Source organism: Chlorocebus sabaeus, chromosome 25, assembly GCF_047675955.1.
Source record: "Chlorocebus sabaeus isolate Y175 chromosome 25, mChlSab1.0.hap1, whole genome shotgun sequence".
In the NCBI taxonomy this organism is placed as follows: Eukaryota; Metazoa; Chordata; class Mammalia; order Primates; family Cercopithecidae; genus Chlorocebus; species Chlorocebus sabaeus.
Window position 1 is genome coordinate 28,167,142 of NC_132928.1, and position 19,126 is coordinate 28,186,267.

The 19,126-nt window shown below is 54.4% G+C and overlaps 1 protein-coding gene across 1 annotated transcript; it reads left to right on the forward strand.

The window, feature by feature from the left end:
- Nucleotides 1-589: 589 nt before the first annotated feature.
- LAD1 (ladinin 1) lies at nucleotides 590-19,126 on the forward strand. The gene is made up of 10 exons (XM_007988986.3): nucleotides 590-688; nucleotides 10,623-10,766; nucleotides 12,838-13,675; nucleotides 14,205-14,309; nucleotides 15,165-15,208; nucleotides 16,616-16,688; nucleotides 16,792-16,929; nucleotides 17,267-17,353; nucleotides 17,639-17,713; nucleotides 18,072-19,126. Exons 1-10 carry the CDS (start codon nucleotides 651-653, stop codon nucleotides 18,075-18,077), a joined length of 1,548 nt encoding a protein of 515 aa, XP_007987177.2. The 5' UTR covers nucleotides 590-650; the 3' UTR covers nucleotides 18,078-19,126.

Here is a 19,126-nt window from a genome sequence, read left to right on the forward strand (position 1 = left end):
GGCTCTACCAGGGGCGTGTTTTATGTGCAGCTCAGAAAGCAAAGCCCCATTCATCTCAGCCAGGCCTACTGGGGCGGTGGGCCCGGGTGGGTTCTGAAGCCTGGGAGTGGGGAGGGCGTTCTCTGGAAAGGGGCCCAGAAGGCGCGGGCGCTCCGAGATTACAGTACCTGCGCTAACTTTTCCGCTCGGCTTCTTGCTCTTGAGCTTCTCCGGGCTAAGTCGGGTTCCCGGCAGGGGTCCCCGCCCCCAGCCCAGCTCCCCGGCACCCGGGCCGCGACACAGCGCGGGGAGGCGGCCCAGCGCCAAGCTGGTCGGACTGGTTCTGAGCAGGAAGTCTCCCGCCCTTGCCCCGGGCAGCCGACCAGCCCCACGCCGGCCCCGGGCGTCCGTCGGTCGGTCCCACGATCCGTCCGACGGTCCACCCAGCGCTTGTGGCCTCGCGGCCCGGCCGGCCTGGGCTGCGATCAATGCGGCTTTGTCTGGGACGCCCACACCCCAGAGGCCGCTCCCGGGTCGGCAAATCGGAGCGCGGCCGGGGCGCGCGGGGGTGAGATAAGCGGCCATGTGACCCCACCTGGGCGGGCGGGGGAGGGGCGCCAGGTGAGGCGGCGGCCGGCGGGGCGCGGGCGGCCACGCGGGGCTCCTGCAGCATGGCTGTCAGCAGGAAGGACTGGTCCGCGCTGTCCAGGTGAGCGCCCGAGGGAGCCGGGAGGGGCGCGGGGTCGGCGGGGAGCTTTTGGGTCTCCTCTCCCCGGGAACCGGCCTCCTCCCCGCCTGGGACCCTGACACCAAGGCTGGACCCTGGTCTTGCTGCGACTCGCGGGAGACAGGACTGGGGCCAAACTCGGGGACCCTGAGGTTACAGGGTAGGTCTTCTCCCATCGGGGCCTGAGGTCCCACACAGGGTGCTTGGGGGAAGGCTGGTCCCCAGTCTGGACGCCCCCTGGGGTATGGGCTCCCTGTGGAAGGTGGAAGCGGGAAGGAACGTTTTGGGGGATTGTGGAGGTGTTCAGAGTAACCTCCAAGCCTCATTCCTGAGTGTGTCTCCAGCGGAGAGGACCCCTGGGAGGTGTCCCACAGCCCCTCTTGGGAGGCGGAGGAGCAGGGAGAGCCGTCTTGGAGGGGTCAGTGAAGAGGACTGGAGGGAAGCAGACCCATCTCCCACTAAGGAGGCTCAAAATCTCAGCATGGCATTTCGGGGTGGCATCTGGGCTGAGAACCTTAAGATAGTGTCCATCCTCATCTGTGCTGCTACAATATTTGTACACTGGTCTCCTAAAGGGTCAGGGGATGAGGCATCCTTTCCCTGCCTACTGGACATCCTATCAGGGTGTCAGAGGCCTGGGGAAGGTGGGTGTTCAGAAGGCGGCACCCCTCATAGAGATTGGTGACCTCTACTGACTTCTCTTGGAGCGACCCTGAACCTCTGCCAAGAAGGCCCCCTGTGAGCATTTTCACCTCATTCCTCCACTGGGCGCCTCCCTCCCCCATCTTGTCCCTAAGGAAACTGAGGCTCCTGCAATAGCCCAGAGCCGGAGCCTGCTCTTTTGATCCCTTTCTAGCCAGGTAGACATTAGCGTCTTGGCTCCTCCCAGGTGGGCATTTGGGTCTTGGCCTTTCCTGAGCCAGGGCTATTTCTGCCAGGTGCAGACCAGCACCCTCCAGCCGTTTGGGTCCTGCAGGCTTTCCCCATCAAGGCATCTTTCACAGGTTTTTCCAGTGCTCTAGTATGTCCTCTATCCCGCTCCTGCCCTCCCTTAAGCGCTCCAGAACTACCTCATTGTCTCAGGCTTAGCCTCTCCATAGCAGCTCATCGCCTGGGACTGGGGGTGGGGGGCCACCTCCCCAGACCCTCAAGACCTCACAGTACTCTGAAGCACTGTGGGCAGCCCATGGGCTCTAGAGAGGGGAAAAGGTAAGCCCCACGAATGGAGGGAACTCAGTGCTCTGGAAAAGAAACCCAGGCTGCTACAGAGGAAGGTCTGTGCTGAGGGTGCGGCTGAGGAGTCAAGGTCTTGGACTTTGCATGTGGGTCAGTGTGCCTGGGGGTTGATGTGGGAGTGTCTTTGCTTCTAGATGTGGGCCTACCTGTGCCTATGAATGTATGCTTGTGTGTGTGTGTGTGGTGTACTTGTGGACAAGTGTGTTTATGGCCTATGAAGAGATGAGACCTCTGTGTGGAGTTGGTTCTTAATGTTGCTGAGTCTTGAGCTTGTCAGTCTGCATATGTTCAGTTGAACTGTTTATTGAAGACCTCAGTACTGTGCATTGGGTTAAAAATACAAACCAGACACTCCTCCTTCAGAAGTTCATAGTCTGGTGGGATATATGTGATTTTGTGTCTGAAAGCATGCCTGGATATGCATGGGGGTGTGTGTGGGGGAGGCAGCTGGGGCACCGGAACTTTGAAAATAGGAGCAAGGTCTGGCCTAAGCTTGTCCACTGCTCAGATGGACATGGACTCATGTGGCTACAGCCAAGTTCCCACAAGATGTCCAGGGTAAGTGCCAGGGAAGCTCTGGGAAACCAGTCCTGCCACAGGGGCCCCTGGCCTGCCCTCCCTGCCTGGTCCCAGCCCTCATAGAGCCCCGTGGGCAGATGCAGCTGCTGCCAATAGTCACCCTGATGAAGCACCTGGAACAGAGGACCGCTCCCGCTCCGCTCCCTGGGTGAACAAGCCTCAGCGGGCAGGCAGGAAAGGGCTGTGAGTCACTGTCAACGGAGCCTCCTGGGCTGGGGAGGACTGTGCTAGGGTGTGACAGCATGGTCCCAGGTGGGGAGGTGGATGGAGAGGTGGGTGGGTAGCTGGGGGCCAGCCTGCAGCCCATCCTTGGCATAGAGCAGAAATTCAAGTCCTCCAGCCCTGGGATGGGATGGGGGGCAGTGGTGAGCTGGCTGGCTGGGTGCCCTGGTCAGAGGCCTTGTCCTTTTCTCCCTGGACTGGCCTGGTGACCAGTGAGGCTGGGCCAGGCCTGTCTGCAGGGGGTGAGGGGTTGATCTAAGAGTGCCTGGGACTGAACAGCCAGTGGTTAATCATTTCCCTGCCTGGGCCTTGAGCCGCCCTCCTACTTCCAATTGCTGCCCTGGGTTCTCCCGACACCTCTCTCTAGACCTTTGGGGCTGGAAGAGACCTGAGTTACCCCCCACAGTGACCATGCAGAAGGGGAGCTTAAGGCCTGCCCTGCTCAGGTTCAGGAGACTGGCCAAGGTCATGGGCATGCCCTCCCATCCCTCCTCTGTCCTTCCTTCCCTATCCCCAGCCCCCAAGATTTGCAAATTATGCTTCTGAGCCCCAGTATTCCACAAAATGCATCTGGGGCAGCCTTCTCACCCTCTCCCAGCTTTAAGCAGAGCAGCTGAGCCTTAATCTATTGTATAATGGGCTTCTGTCTGATTCAATTTGGGAAAATGGGTTCTACTGCTAAACATGACTTTTAACCACTTCACTTAAATCCCTGCCATCAGTTGCTGCAGAATAGATGGAAGTTAGACTTCAGGAAGAAAATTCCCAGGTGAGAGGTCAAAACAAGCTCCCTAGTGAGTAACAGGGCAGAATGTCCTTTACAATTGTTTAAGAGAAAAAGAGGACCCCCATCTCCAAAGGATGGAGTTGAAGTCTGGAGTGGGGAGAAGGATAGCAGCATTACGTGGAAACACCGAGATGGATGTGTGTCCCCAAATGAAGGCCAGGAGGCTGGGGAAAGGGTTGTCGAGAGGGAAGGAGTGGTAGGCAGCTGGCTGGTGCTGTGGCCTCAGCTAGTAGGAGCAGCGGAGCCTCCCCAGCTATTGGGGCCTGCAGGTTTCACCCTGGGCCTTGCTCTGGGGTTTGAAGGTCAATGTTGCATGGGCCATGGGGTTTCCCCAAACCTCTGCCCTCCCAGGCTTTGCCCTGGGCCCCAACCTGTCCTGGGGTGGGGAATACCACACCTTTAGATGCCCTCTTGGGCCTCTGTTCCCTTCCCTGAGGATTCAGCTGTTAAGCTCACTCTGGGTTAGGGCTGGCCCTCCCTGGGACATCCTTTTCTGGCACTTGGTATGGTGGTTAAGGATAGGTGCTTTTGAGAGGCTGACCTATGTTTAAATCTTGGTTTCTTGTTTTTATTAGCTGTGCAATCCTGGGACAGTTGTTGACTCTTTTGAGCCTCAGTTTCTTTATATAGGAGATGGACAGAGTCTCGTTCTGTCACCCAGGCTGGGGTGCAGTGGCACGATCTCGGCTCACTACAACCTCTGCCTCCTGGGTTCTAAGTGATTCTCATGCCTCAGTCTTCTGAATGGCTGGGATTACAGGCGTGCACCACCATACCCAGCTGTTTTTTTTTTCTATTTTTAGTAGAGATGGGGTTTCATCATGTTGGCCAGGCTGGTCTTGAACTCCTGGCCTCAAGTGATCTGCCCGCCTTGGCCTCCTGAAGTGCTGGGATTACAGGCGTGAGCCACCACACCCAGTGGCTGTTGTAAAGATGAATGCCAGGGGTATTAGAACAGTGACTGGTGTTAGAGTAAGCACTTCCACGAGTGTGCTCACTTCTCCCCTTATTCCTTTAGTTATGGATTTATTCGTATTCACCATGTTCAACAAGTGCCCAACACTGTTTTGAGCCCTCAATTTTTTATTTATTACTGGGGTTTCAACAACTGTACCCACTGAGTCCCCTCCTGGGGACTGGCCTTTGCCCTTCCCTCCCTCCTCATAATTTGTGCTTATCCGAGATAACATTTCTCCCCAGGGTGGGGTGGTGCTGCTGTAGGGACTCCTGTTTTGCCAGATGTCAGGGTTGAAGGCAGCCCCATGACTGCCAAGCAGCAGGGATGGTGGCCATGTCACCTTGGGTGAGCTGTGGGGTCTTAGTGTAAAGCTTGGGGACACTCAAGGATCCCTGGGTTCTGAGTCCTGCAGCTCAGCCCTGGAGACACCCCAGGAGACCAGGCCCTGAGTGCTCATGCACCATCCAGGGCCCCACAGGAGGATAAACAAATTGGCCACTTCCCCAAGGGCTGAGGGTGGCATGTGGGAGCTGGGTGGCTCAAGACCTAGGAATCCTGGAGGCTCCAGCTCAGCCAGCTGTGGGTGTGGTCAGGGGAGAGGCGTTCTGGGCTTTGTGGGTCACTTTCCCCAGTGTTTGGATCCCTCAGCTTTGCAGGGCAAGAGCTGTTTCCAGGCTGTGGACAAGGTGCATCCAGGGGAGGGAGCTGGAGATGTGGCCTCATATGTAAGCCAGCCGAAGTTGGCGTTTCTAAGTCTGAATAAGAAAACCGAGGAGAGGTGGGACTTTGGAACCTGCCTCATAAGAGAGCATCTGTTTGTGTGTAGTGAATGAAGGATGAATGAATGATGAATGTTCAATCTACAAATACCCAGAGCTCACGGGAGTTATGCAGAGGCCCAGGGGAATCTTGTTTAAGTTCCGTGGCCAAGGTCGTAGGGGGAAGGTTTGATGTGGGCTCTCTCCATCTCCCCTGAGGAAGTAGAGGTGTGACTGATGGAGGAGGGATTGAGGTTCTCACCAGGAAGAACTGCCCTGCTGGCAGAATTGGGAGGGTCTGGAAGGTTCTCCTCCAAAGGCACCTCCTTTCCCCTTGGGGGTGACGGGCAGGCACTCACCTTCCCTGGGCAGACAGCCGGGCAGATTGCCTTTGGGGGAGGAGTGGGCTTTGTTTCCCCTTTGTGTGCCTTGGCATCCAGGAAGAGGTTTTGTAATTTCTAGGGAGGAGGAGAGCCCAGCACTCCTGAAATTGACACTTACTTGTTCTTCCACATTTGTCAGCACCTGCTGGGTGCCAGGTGCCGTGCTGGGCACTAGACATGAAAGACACCCTATCCTGCGGTTGTTTCTCTCACTGCAGGACAACTCAGTTACTCTTTTCTTATATAGAGACGTGGGTCTCGCTTCATTGCCCAAGCTGGTCTCAAACTCCTGGGTTCAAATAATCCTCCCACCTTGGCCTCCTGAAATGCTGGGATTACAGGCATGAGCCACCATGCCCAGCCAGTCACACTCTTTTCAACCCTCTCAGACCTTCTCCACTCCCTCTTTTGTTTGCTCATCAAAAAAAAGAAAAAAGAAAAAAGAAAAACTTAAGATCTGTACATTTATGTAAATTATACCTTAAAGCATTCTTTGAGCCCACATCCTCCTCTAGCTACTGTCCACACCCCCCCCCTTTTTTTTTTTAGATGGAATCTTGCTCTGTTGTCCAGGCTGGAGTGCAGCAGCATGATCTTAGCTCACTGCAACCTCTATCTCCTGGGTTCTAGCCATTTTCCTGCCTCAGCCTTCTGAGAAGCTGGGATTACAGGTGCCTGCCACCATGCCCGGCTAATTTTTGTATTTTCGGTAGAGACAGGGTTTCGCCATATTGGCCAGGCAGGTCTCGAACTCCTGACCTCAGGTGATCCACCTGCCTAAGCCTCTCAAAGTGCTAGGATTACAGGCGTGAGCCACTGTGCCCGGCCACTACTGTCCCATGCTATTTGCTTCTCAAAAGAGTTGTTGCTACTCACTAATTCCTTTTTTGGTTTCCATTTACCCCCGCCAGCCTGCTCAGACTCTGGCACAGTCCTGGGATCTGCTTTTCCTGTGGTACCTGGTGCCTCTGTGCTCACAATTCCGTCCTGGTCTCGTTCCCCTCGCAGTAGCATCTGACTGAGGCCTTCACTCCCCTGTTCATGCCAACTCCCTCCTCTGGTTTCCTTTGAGCTCCCTGGCTGCAGCGTCTTGATCTTTGCTTTTCACTGGTGTCTTCTCCCTTGGAACAAACCAGAAGCACAGCTCTTCATCTCCTCCTTGTCCCTCCCCACTACCACCCAACAGCCCACCACACTCTCCTTCCCCTAGTCTTTCTTATGTTATTAATGGCAGTTCCAGAAATAACTCAGGCCCAAAATCTAGCAGTTCTTGATTTTTCTCTTTTCCTCCCCCTCCTCCCACCCAAGATCCAATCCAACAGCCAACCCTGGTGGCTGTATCTCCAGAACATGTCCCAAATCTGTCACTTTTGCCCCGTGTTTTCTGTCATCACCCAAATTCAAGCCACCATAGTTCTAGTTCTTGCCTATGGGATTGCAGGTGCCTTCTGACCCCTGTTTCCCCTCTCGCCTAGCCTTTTCAATTTTTTTTTTTTTTCATACAGCAGCCAGAGAGATTAAAAATACAGCAATCCCATCATGTTGTTTCTTTGTGTACCACTCTCCAGGGCTCTCCAGCACACCTGGAATAAAACCCAAGTCTTTCCCTGGTCTTCAAGGCCCTCTGCTTTGGCCTTGCCTCCCTCTCCAACTTCCCTGAGGGCCACTCTGGCCCTGGCTTCCCATCTTCCCCTGAATACCCAGCTCCTCACATTCGGGCTCTGCACTGGCTGCCAGATCCAGCTCTGCTGCCTACTTCTCATGAACCAGGTCTCTCCGAGGGGGCTTCTCCACCCAGCCACCTTCTCTCATGTCACTTACTTTGTTCCCTTGTCCTAGTGACACTTAGCTGGTGTCATTTTGTTCATGGGCTCATTTCCTTGTTCATGGTCTGACTCCCCCGTGCTGGAAATGTGCTCCGTTAAGGAGAAGACCCTGTTGGTCTCATTCCCGGCTGTTCCCAGCCCCTGGAATCATGCCTCACACATAGTAGGTCCTCAAAAGTAATTTTTTCATGAATATTGGCTCAATCCAGGGGATGTTGGACCTAGAAAAAATTCGGAGCAGTCATGTGGTTCATTTTCTCATTTTAGGAGGGAAAACAGAGGAAGAGAAAAGGAAGTGACTTGCCCAAGGGCAGGAGGACTAGAAACCAGATCACCTGACCTTGCCTTCCCAAAGTCTGCCTTCAGAGGAGAGAGGCTCAGTGGGAACTAGGGCTGGGCAGCAGGAGAGGCTGGGACAGCAAAAGGTAGAGAGTTTGGCATCTGGCAGTGGCAAGGGGAGGCCTTGCAGTCGTTGCTATAACTCTGGGAGGCAAGACAGAGGCCTTTTCTGGAACCTTTTAACCTGATTTGCAGGCAATGCAGGGGGAGCCACAGGGAGGTGCCGGGAAGGGCTCCTCCATCTGACTTTCACAGCCTGGTACTTCCCTGCTCACACCCCCTCCTGTCTCCCAGAGTGAAACTCAGCTTCCCGCCCCCAGCAAACCCTGAATCCTGGTACCTTCCCTCTGCCTGGACTGCCAGCCCCACCCCATCGAAAGCCTGTTTGTTCACTGAGATGCAGCCCAGGTTCATCTCTTCCATGAGCCTTTTCTGATAACCTTGGCCTATAGCATTTGTTCTCTCACTGTGCAGAACAACTTCTGCACTTTGGTTGGGGGAGTTATTGGTGGACACACTTCTCTTTTTCACTGGATTGTCAATATCTCCAGGGCAGAGACCCTGCCATGTTCTGTGACCCCCACACAGTTCCTGACATGGTGCTGGCCTGTCACAGTCACTCAGTTTTCATTTGCTCTTTGGTTAGATTGGAAGGGGTGGGTTGGATGGAAGATGGGCTGGTGGGAGGTGGTAGGTAGGGCAGGTGGATAAAGATGGTGGAAACAGGTGGGTGGCTGAGTACATGGGTGTGTGGGCTAGTAGTAGATGGATAGACTGGTGGGGTTGGCTGACTGACTGTAGAATGCCTGCTTGGCCCCATGAATGAAGGATGACTGGGGCAGGAACCAAAAGTAGGGTGTGGGGTCCCCTTGCTCCCCAGAGAAGTGAAAGTTGTCTGGATTTTCATCCAACTCTGTGGAGCTCCGTGGCTCAACTCTTTCCATGAAGCTCTTTCCATCTGATAGGTGAGGGAGGCTCCAGGAGCCCCTGGGAAAGTGAAGGGAAGGCGATATTGGAGTTTTTTCCAGGTGTAAGTGGTTTTGTTTGTAAGTCTTCCCTTCCCAAACGCTAAGAAATTCCATGGGGAACTGAGTGAGTGAGGAAATACCTCCATGACTGTCCACTGATGGGTATAACCTAAGAATCCCAGGACCAAAAAGAGAAAGGCACTTGGCAAGTCCATCTGTTTCCTTCAGGCAGGACCAGGCCCGCCCTTCCACGTTCCTGGTCAACCCCAGGGACAGAGGCGCCCCATTCCCATCCTTGGGTCCAGAGTACAGTTCAACCCAGTGGTTCCTATCTGGGGTGACTTTGTCCCCCAGGGGACATTTGGCAATGTCAGGAAACACTTTGGTAGTCCCAGCTGGGGAATGTACTACTGGCACCCAGCAGGTAGAGGCTAGGGATGCTGCTAAACATCCTGTGATCCAGAATAGTCCCCAACATGGAATTGTCTGGCCGAAGTGTCAACAGTGCTGAGCTGGAGAAACCCCGGTCTGATCCAAAGCCCTGCCGCTTTAGTAGGAATTTAATAGATGTATAATTTGAACTACATTTAAAATGTTAAGTTTTTTTTAAGACGGAGTTTCACTCTTGCCCAGGCTGGAGTGCAGTGGCACTATCTCGGCTCACTGTAACCTCTACCTCCCAGGTTTAAGCGATTTTTTGGCCTTAGCCTCCTGAGTAGCTGGGATTACAGGCATGTGCCACCATGCCCAGCTAATTTTTTTTTTTTTTTTTTTTGCATTTTTAGTAGAGACAGGGTTTCACCAAGTCTTGATCTCAGATGTCCCACCCTCCTCAGCCTCCCAAAGTGCTGGGATTACAGGTGTGAGCCACTGTGCCTGGCCTAAAATGTTAAGTTTTTGGGTAGTCACGTTAAAAAAAAGTAAAAAGGAGCCCAGCGCAGTGGCTCACGCCTATAATCCCAGCACTTTGGGAGGCCAAGGTAGGAGGATTGCTTGAGCCCAGGAGTCTAGGACCAGCCTGAGCAACATTGTGAGACCTCATTTCTATAAACAATTTAAAAATTAACCAGGTGTAGTGATGCACACCTGTAGTCCCAGCTACTTGGGAGGCTGAGGTGGGAGGATCACTTGAGCTCAGGAGGTTGGGGCTCCAGTGAGCTGTGATCACACCGCTGCCCTCCAATCTGAGCAACAGAGCGAGACCCTGTTTCAAAAAAAAAGGGAAAAACAAAATTAATTTTAATACTATAGCTCATTTACCCCAATATATCCACAATATTGCCATTTCAACACACAATCAATATACACAATTTTTTCTTCCTTTTTTTCCCCCCCTTTTTTGAGACAGAGTCTTGTTGTGTCACCCAGGGTGGAGTGCAGTGACACAATCTCAGCTCACTGCAACCACTGCCTTCTGGGTTCAAGTGATTCTCATGCCTCACCCTCCTCAGTAGCTAGGACTACAGGTGTGTGCCACCATGCCTGGCTATTTTTTGTGTGTGTGTATGTTTTTAGTAGAGATGGGTTTTTGCCATGTTGCCCAAGCTGGTCTCGAACTCCTGAGCTTAGGCAGTCTGCCTGTCTCAGCCTCCCAAAGTGCTAGGATCACAGGCATGAGTCACCGCGCCTGGCCAACGTACACAGTTCTTAATGAGACCTTTCTCTGGTCTTCAAGACCCAGCGTGCATTTCACACAGCGTGGCTCGGTTCATACCAGCCACGTTTCAAGCGCTTCTGAGTCACTTGTAGCCAGTGCAGGCCTAGAGGGCATTTGATCTCTTCTCCCAGCCCTACAGGAGCCTGCCTCGGGAGGGTCCTGGGTTTCCCCAGCTGTGCTGACCCTCTCCTCTCCTCCCCCAGCCTTGCCCGGCAGTGGACTCTGGAGGATGAGGAGGAGCAGGAGCGCGAGCGCAGGCGGCGGCACCGCAACCTGAGCTCCACGACGGATGATGAGGCTCCCAGGCTCAGCCAGAATGGAGACCGGCAGACCTCTGCTTCTGAGAAGTAGGTGCTCAGGTTTCTATCCTGATTGATGGGGATGGACTGGCTGCCTTGGACTAAGTGCAGCATGTTCAGTCTGCTCAGGGAGTTGGGGTCCAGGAAATGAGGCTGAAAGGTGTGATGATGAACTTCAAGTTCCCCACCTTCCCCAGGCTCAGTCCTGCCAGCTTCTGTCCTCTTCATAACAATGCTTGCTACTTTTTGTTGACCATCCATGAACCAACACTGTGCTGGACATTTTATGGCCATAGCTTACGTAATTCTCACAATATCTCTGGGAGAGAGGTATTGTTATCCCATTTTACAGGTGGAGAAACAGGGTTGAAGAGTACTTAGGTGACTTGCTGAGATCATGTACCTTAAGAGTGGCAGGGCCAGAATGTCCATCCAGATCTGTCAAGCTCCCACCTCCTTCCATTATCCAGGCTGCCTCCCTCTAACCCTGACCCTCTATAATTTAATTTACTAATTCTTTTTTTAAAATTAAATTAAATTTTTTTTTTTTTTTTTGAGAGTAAGTCTTGCTCTGTTGCTAGGCTGGAGTCCAGTGGCGCGATCTTGGCTCACTGCAACCTCCGCCTCCCTGGTTCAAGCAATTATCCTGCCTCAGCCTCCCCAGTAGCTGGGACTACAGGCGTGCACCACCATACCCAGCTAATTTTTGTATTTTTTAGTAGACATGGGGTTTCACCATGTTGGCCAGGATGGTCTCGATCTCTTGACCTCATGATCCGCCCGCCTTGGCCTCCCAAAGTGCTGGGATTACAGGCGTGAGCCACCACACCTGGCTGCCTTTTTTTTTTTTTTTTTTTCTTGAGATGGAGTCTCGCTCTGTCACCCAGGCTGGAGTGCAGTGGCACAATCTTGGCTCACTGCAACCTCCACCTTCCAGGTTCAAGCTATTCTCCTGCCTCAGTCTCCCAAGTAGCTGGGATTAAAGGCACCTGCCACCACGCCTGGCTAATTTTTGTATTTTTAGTAGGGATGGGGTTTCACCATGTTGACCAGGCTGGTCTGGAACTCCTGACCTCAGGTGATCCACCTGCCTCAGCCTCCCAAAGTGCTGGGATTACAGGTGTGAGCCACTGCTCCTGGCCTTTAATTTACTTCTGAGGAGAAGAACCCTGGGGCTAGTTTTGCCATCTAGATTTTGGGATTATGAGGTGGGGAAAAGCCTGGGGTTTACTGAATGCCACCTATATGCCAGGACTGTGCTGGGCACCCTCATGAGTCTCATTTTGCTTCCTAACAAGCCCAATTTGCAGATTTGAAAACTGAGGCCCAGACAGTAAGCTAACTTGCCTGAAAGCATATGGAGAGCAGGGTGGTGAGGAAGGAAAAGAATCTCCTTTTGCTGGAGGCCGGGTGCTAAGAGTTTTGGACAATCCTCTCATATTGCTTTTGTTTCTTCGGGTCCCCAAGAAGGGAGAACAGGGCTGTGTTGATCTCCCCTCCCCTCCCCTCCCCTCCCCTCCCCCCTCCCCCTTTCCCTCTCTCCTCCCCTCCCCACTCCCCTAGCCTTGCCTGGCCCCAGACTCTGGAGGATGTCCAGAGCTGGGCTGCACAAGTACCTGTGGCTGTCACCTAGTCTCGGCTGCACCCACAAGACTGACAGGAGTGTGGAATGGTGCATCAGAAAGAAGCCTTAGGTTCTGCTCCCAGCTCCCCCACCAATTAGCTGTGTGACCTTGAACAAATCCCTGGACATCTTTAGTCTTGATCTAAGATCTAAGGGGCAGCGACTGTGCTTATTCCTTTTGATCCCCAATGCCTCGCACAGGCTCTGGCCCATATTAAAGTAGTTATTCAGGGTCTGTTGACTGCGTCTGAACATGGAGTCGTTGGACTTCATAGGAATTTATAAACTTTTTAAAAAGCATAGAGTGCTTTGTTCAGATGATACCTTGGAAGTGCAATATATCGAGTGGATAAAGGTGGTGGTGAGCCAGGGAGGCCAGGGCCTGACTTCCTCACCTCCTCCTTGGTGGCTCTGGCAGCATCTCCATTGGGTTAGATATACTTAGGGTCTCTTCCACCTCTATCCTCTGATTCTGTCTCCCATATTCTGACTCAGACTACCGAGCGTGGAAGAAGCAGAGGTGCCCAAGCCACTGCCCCCAGCCTCCAAAGATGAGGGTGAGGACATCCAGAGCATCCTCAGAACACGGCAGGAGCGGAGGCAGAGGCGGCAGGTGGTGGAGGCTGCACAGGCCCCCATCCGGGAGAGGCTGGAGGCAGAGGAGGGGAGGGACAGCTTGAGCCCTGGGCAGGCCACACAGCAACCCCTAGTCCCCAAGAAGGAACTGGAAATCCCACCTCGCCGGAGACTGAGTCGGGAACAGCGGGGCCCCTGGGCCCTGGAGGAGGAGAGCTTGATGGGCAGGGAGCCAGGAGGGAGGAAGAAAGGGGTTCCAGAGAAGTCCCCAGTCTTGGAGAAATCATCCATGCCAGGGAAGACGGCACCTGAAAAGAGTCTGGTCTCCGAGAAAACTTCCATCTCTGAGAAGGTGCTGACCTCAGAGAAGACATCCCTATCGGAGAAGACAGTGTCAGAGAAAAGAAACAGCTCAGAGAAGTCTGTTCTAGAAAAAGCCAGTGTCTCTGAGAAGTCGCCAGCCCCAGGGATGGCACTGGGCTCAGGAAGGAGGCTGGTGTCTGAAAAAGCATCCATCTTCGAGAAGGCACTGGCCTCAGAGAAGAGCCCAACTGCAGATGCCAAGCCGGCCCCAAAGAGGGCCACAGCCTCAGAGCAGCCCCTGGCACAGGAGCTGCCAGCCTCTGGAGGAAGCCCAGCCACCACCAAGGAGCAAAGAGGAAGGGCCCTCCCTGGGAAGAACCTGCCCTCCTTGACAGAGCAGGGGGCTTCAGACCCTCCGACGGTGGCCTCCCGCCTTCCACCCGTCACACTCCAGGTTGGCAGTGTCCCGCCCCTCCCACCCTTCTACTCTGCCACCCGGCCGGCCCTGCTGGCCAGTCCCACCCAGGTAGTCCCTGGTTCTCTGGCTCCCTCCATCCTCCCACCTGCAGGCTGGCCTTGGAAGTCTCTTCTCTCCCTGCCTGTTTCTAACCACGGTCAGAGCAGGGAGGCTGAGATGGAGCAGGCTGCTGGAGCTTAAAGGGGCACCAGCTGTGGGGCAGGGAGCACCTGGTGCCCTCCACCATATCCTCATCCAGGGCCTGGGCTCCAGGACCCTGGCAGACTAATGGGAAGCCTCAGATCCTTCTAGAAGCTCCCTTAGAAAGCTCTGCTTGGTGCCCTAGCCCCAAGGGACTTTGTCCATGAGCTACTCCCACAGCAGATGAAGGAGGCAGGAGAGAAGTTACAGGGCTGTCCCGCTCTCCCCTCTTCCTGTAGCTCCTGGGGTGAGCCATGGGGTCTATGGCTGCCCTGGCCTAGTGGGCCCTAGAACTCTTGTGTGGCACTCCCCCTGCTCTATCCAGGTGAAAATCCCCAGCAAGGAGGAAGAGGCAGATATGTCCTCACCCACACAGCGAACCTACAGCAGCTCCCTCAAACGCTCCAGCCCCAGGACCATCTCCTTTCGGGTGAGAATGCTGGGCACCTTGGTCTGCGAGCCTGTGGAGGGCAAGTGGAGGAAGCCCGCATCCATTACAACATAGGAGCCATAGGTTAGGTAGGAAGGTTCTCTGGATAGAGAGGGGCTTTGGATTCCCAAGGGTGGCCCTGAACAGACAAGGCTGTATTCAGCAGAGAAGAGCAGGTTAGTGACCTGGGAGGTAGCTGCCAATAAGCATGAGTAGCCCCACCTAGTGGGCAAGGCCAGGGCTGCATGAAGACCGGACAGGCAGGGCAGGTTCTGGGCTGCAGGGAGGTCCACACCTGCCTTCATCAGTTCCTGGCCTCACCTAGGAGACTTGTCTAGGAGGGGAGGAGAGGAACAGAGAGCAGCAAGGGTCTTCTAGTGCTCCCTGCTCTGCCAGTGCCCCAATAGAACAAACTATGTGGATTGGGGAAATCTCATCTTGCTTTGCCCTGGTGTTTATTCTTAGTTCTTCTGTTCACTGGGTCATTCACTCAGTCATTTTGTATCACGCCTCTAATGTGTGCCAGGCCCTGGAGAGGTGGCCCGATAGTGACTGGTGCCCCCACAGAGCTCATGGGCAGTGGGAGGCAGATAGGAAATAGGTGGTTACAGGTGCCCTGAGAAGGAAGCCTGAAGAAAGACTTCTGACCCATATTAGTGGGTGGGAACCTGTGTCTTCCAGATACAAACAATGATCTTTAACGAAGGCTTGTCCACATACTTCTTTGGTGGGGGTTGACCCCTGGTAGAAGGGGTGAGAGGTCTGAAGAGGAGGAGGACGTGTCTGTCCTCACTCGAGGGGGCCACCAATTTCCCAGGGACTCCCATACACCAATGCCTTTCCTTCTCATTTCAGATGAACCCCAAGAAAGACAACTCAGAAACAACCCTAACTCGCAGGTGGGCGGCCTGGAGGCTCTGCTTCTTTCCTATTTGGCCATATTCAGGCTATTTTCTGAGTACCTGCACCTGCCCTCCTTGTGCCAGGCTGTGTGGTAGGGTACATGAGAGGAAGGTGCAGTCCTTGCCCAGGGCTCCAGATCTGGCAGGGGGATGGGATTAACAGGATGGACTCAGTCAGGATGAGATGGAACAAGGACGGGGAGGGATCACGGAGAGCTGCTTGGAGGAGGCAGGGCTTGGGTGGGGCCCCAAAAGGGGATTAAGGGTTTAGCCTTGAGGTTAGGAGAGGGAAAGGGGGCTTTCTGGGAGGGAGACCATGGACAGTGTAAGGGAGGGGAAGCCCCTGCTCCAGCAGGCCTGGTTGGGGGGCTGTGGATCTGCAGGTTTAACAAGGATTCCTGGGCTCAGTGGTGTTGATGCAAGTAGCCTGAGGGCAATGCTTTGAAATAAAAAAGCAAAACTGAAATAGGATCTGAGAAGCAGATGTGCTTGTGTGTTAGGAATGTCATCCGCTCATGCTGTATTCATCTGCCCTATGAACATTTACTGGAGCCTACTACACTAGGCTAGGCTTGGGGTGGAGGAGGAGGAATGCAAAGACAAATGACACAGCTGCTGTCCTCAAGCAACTCATACCCACCCAGTGAACCTATAGCAGTTCTCTCAAACATGATACCATTACATACTGGCCAACCAAGGAGGGACGGGGACACAGGAATATGAACCCAGGGCTAGGAGCTCAGGAGTAGCTGCACCTGCTCAACCTGTGAGAGCTGGGGAAGGTTGGAGCAATCGATTTTCCATGAACTAGTAGGAAATTTGCACGTGTAAAACTGGAGGAATAGTGTTTAAATAGAGGGAACAGCATGTGAAAAGGCAGAGTGAAGAGCATGGTGTCCAGCTGGCCAGCACACAGGCATACTCTTGGGGAGGGAAGGGGAGGGCCCAGATCACTAGAGCCTTGTGTGCTGTGCCAAGGCCTGCGAGGTCCGAGCTGGAAGGACAGGATTAGATTTGAGGTAGGAGCAGCCATGTGGAGAGCTCATGATGGCAGGCTGGAAGAGCAGGTAGGTGGCGATTGCTGTGATGGGGAAGATGGAAAGGAAGGGCCTGCTTCGGGAGGTGTTTTGCAGTGGAAATGACAAGGTATGGAGGAGAAGGGAAGGAGGGACATCTTGGGGATGTCCTGTTGTATGGGACGTTTCTTGGGAGTGGAGGGAAATCCCTGGAGTCTGTAAGTTCCTCACCGTGGCTGAGTCAGCACAGCCTGCTGTGTGATGGAGGGCCACGTTTCTCTTGGCCACAAAGAGAAAGTGTGATGGGGCTGCTTCTCAGGCCGTGGGGGCAGGCCTGGTCTGCCTGGGTGTCTCACTTGGCTCGCCTGTTCCATCTTCCATCCTGCAGTGCCAGTATGAAGCTCCCAGCCAACACAGTGAAGTTGGGAGAGAAGCTGGAGAGATACCACACAGCCATACGGGTGGGTGGGGGCTTCTCCCGAGGGGTGGAGGGCAGGATGAGTGGTGGGCATCGCCTTTGCCCCTCCTCGGCGTGGGTCAGCTGTTGGTGTTCTTGGTTCCCAGAGATCAGAATCTGTCAAGTCTCCGGGTTCCCCTCGCACTGAGTTATTCGTGGCTCCTGTGGGTGTAGCCAGCAAGCGTCACCTCTTTGAGAAGGAACTGGTGGGCCAGAGCCGAGCAGAACCAGCCTCCAGCCGGAAGGTGAGGGGCTCAGGCCCCACCAGGGTCCTTAGGGTGATTAGCCCTGACATCTCCAAAACCTAAATCTTGGCTGTGGCAGTGCTGGAAAACTGTGTTTTCATGTGTCAATTAATGTTGGCAGAACCTTCACTTGAGTTCCCATTCACGTTCCTGAGCCCGTCTCCTTAGCTGGGCACACAGCTCCCCGGGAGAAGGGGAGGGGGCTGTCCCAGGCATATGTGGCACATGCTGGACGCATATGGGAGTGAGGGAGAGTCCTATCCCATTCCAGGGCCTCTGAACATGCCTCGCTGCTGCCAAGGGCCCCAAACCCTGAGATGGAAGGTTCTCTTTTTAGGAGAACTTGAGGCTCTCAGGGGTTGTGACATCAAGACTCAACCTGTGGATCAGCAGGACCCAAGAGTCTGGAGATCAGGACCCCCAGGTACCCTGGCCCTTTCTGATGTCTCTTACTGTGGGGCCATTGCGGTGGGATGATTGGGGACAGAGGAGGGACAGTGGGAGATGAGGAGTCATTTCAGGAGTAGAAACAGTGGGGGATGGATGGGTATGTGGCTCAGACTCTGGCAGAGTGAAGGGGTGGGTCTGGGTTCCTTTTTTCTTATGGGAAGAGAAAGGACATCCTGGGCTGGGAGCTGGGCCTGGGGGATCCTGAGCCCTTTGGAGCCTGGTCTTAGTCCCTGATCTCCACCCTGATACCCTCAATCAGGAGGCACAGAAAGCGTCATCTGCTACCAAGAGGACTCAGTGGGGACAGAAATCTGACTCCTCGTTGGATGCTGAGGTGAATGGTGGGGAGGGGCCTGACCCTGTAGCAGAGGGCCACAGTGCACTGTGGGAGACCCCATCACCCCCGTGTGCACACATTAATTGGCCTGCGATCACACAGTCTACCCAAAACGCCCCCATCCCTGCTCTTGCAGATTGGTCTGAGCCAACCGTGAGAACAAGGTTGAGCCCTCAGCTGGTTTCGCTGCCTGCAGCTCTCAGAGCCTCTGTCCCTTCAGCTGGCAGATTGCAGGGCTCTGACTCATTGTGGGTGTGGGGCTTGGGCAAAGAGATGCCTTCCTATCCAGTGGCCCCCTTCCCCTTCCATCCCTGAGCACCCCATTGCCTTGTGCTAACAGCTCTTTGCCCCACAGGTGTGACAAGCCCTGCCAAGACAGACCTGCAAGTCTTCATCTCAAGGGGCCTCCCTCATGCCAGGCCCCTGCCTCTCACAGCAGCACCCCTTCCTCTCATTGCCTCTGTTCCCTTTTTGCCTCTGGATCTGTTTGGCCAGGGCCCTGGGGTCAGGAATATTTGCAAGACTCAGCCAGTTCCTTCCCAGCCCAGCCTCTTGGGGCTGGGACCTTCTCACCCCACGGCAGGCACAACAGATGCTGGGACCCAGCCTCTGCCCAGGGCACAGCACAGATGCACATCAGCACTATGGGGCCTACATCCTGCCCAGAGACCTGCTCCTTCCTGCTGACATCCAGGGTCAGGGCACGGCGTCCCTCAAGAACTCCAGAGTCACCTGTCTCATCTGCTCCCAGCAAGTGCCTCTGTGTCTGTGATGTCCCCTTCACTGAGGTCTGGACCCACCCATCTTTGTCCCTGGGGCCTGCTCCCAGCCACCGAGGCCCACTCTGGCCAGATGGGGAAGGAGCTGCCATGCATCTTCCCCGTGGCCCATCTCCCTGCTTGGTTCTCCCTTCCCTTCCCTGGCCTGCTGCCCTGGCCAGGAGCTAAGTGCCTTTTTGTGTGCAACCACCTCCCCTTTCTCTGAAAATCCTATTCTCAGGAAGGATCTGATAAACTCATTCACTCTCAGGTGTAAGTGACTGATGAGACCTGAAAAGCGAATTCCTCTCTAGAGGCCTTGCTTTCTAGCAGAGGTCATCTGAAGTGTGTGAGGAGGATCATCATCTTCCTCATCTCCCCTCTTCTCACATTAAGGTGGTGGCTTGCCACTCAGCAGTCCTAGCTTGGTGACTGGGGAACTGCCACATACAGGGCCAGGCCTACCCTCCTCCCCCACAAGCCCCCTCCAGCCCCCACCCCCATGCTCGGACATCATGGCCCCTATGAGCTTGGAGAATGAACCATCAGAGAATCTAGAACCAACCAAGCTAGGAACATCAGCCTGGTGCCCTGTTAACCCCTTAAAGCTGTGGTTTACAACTTTTCAAAAATTTAAATCATTAGAACTCTC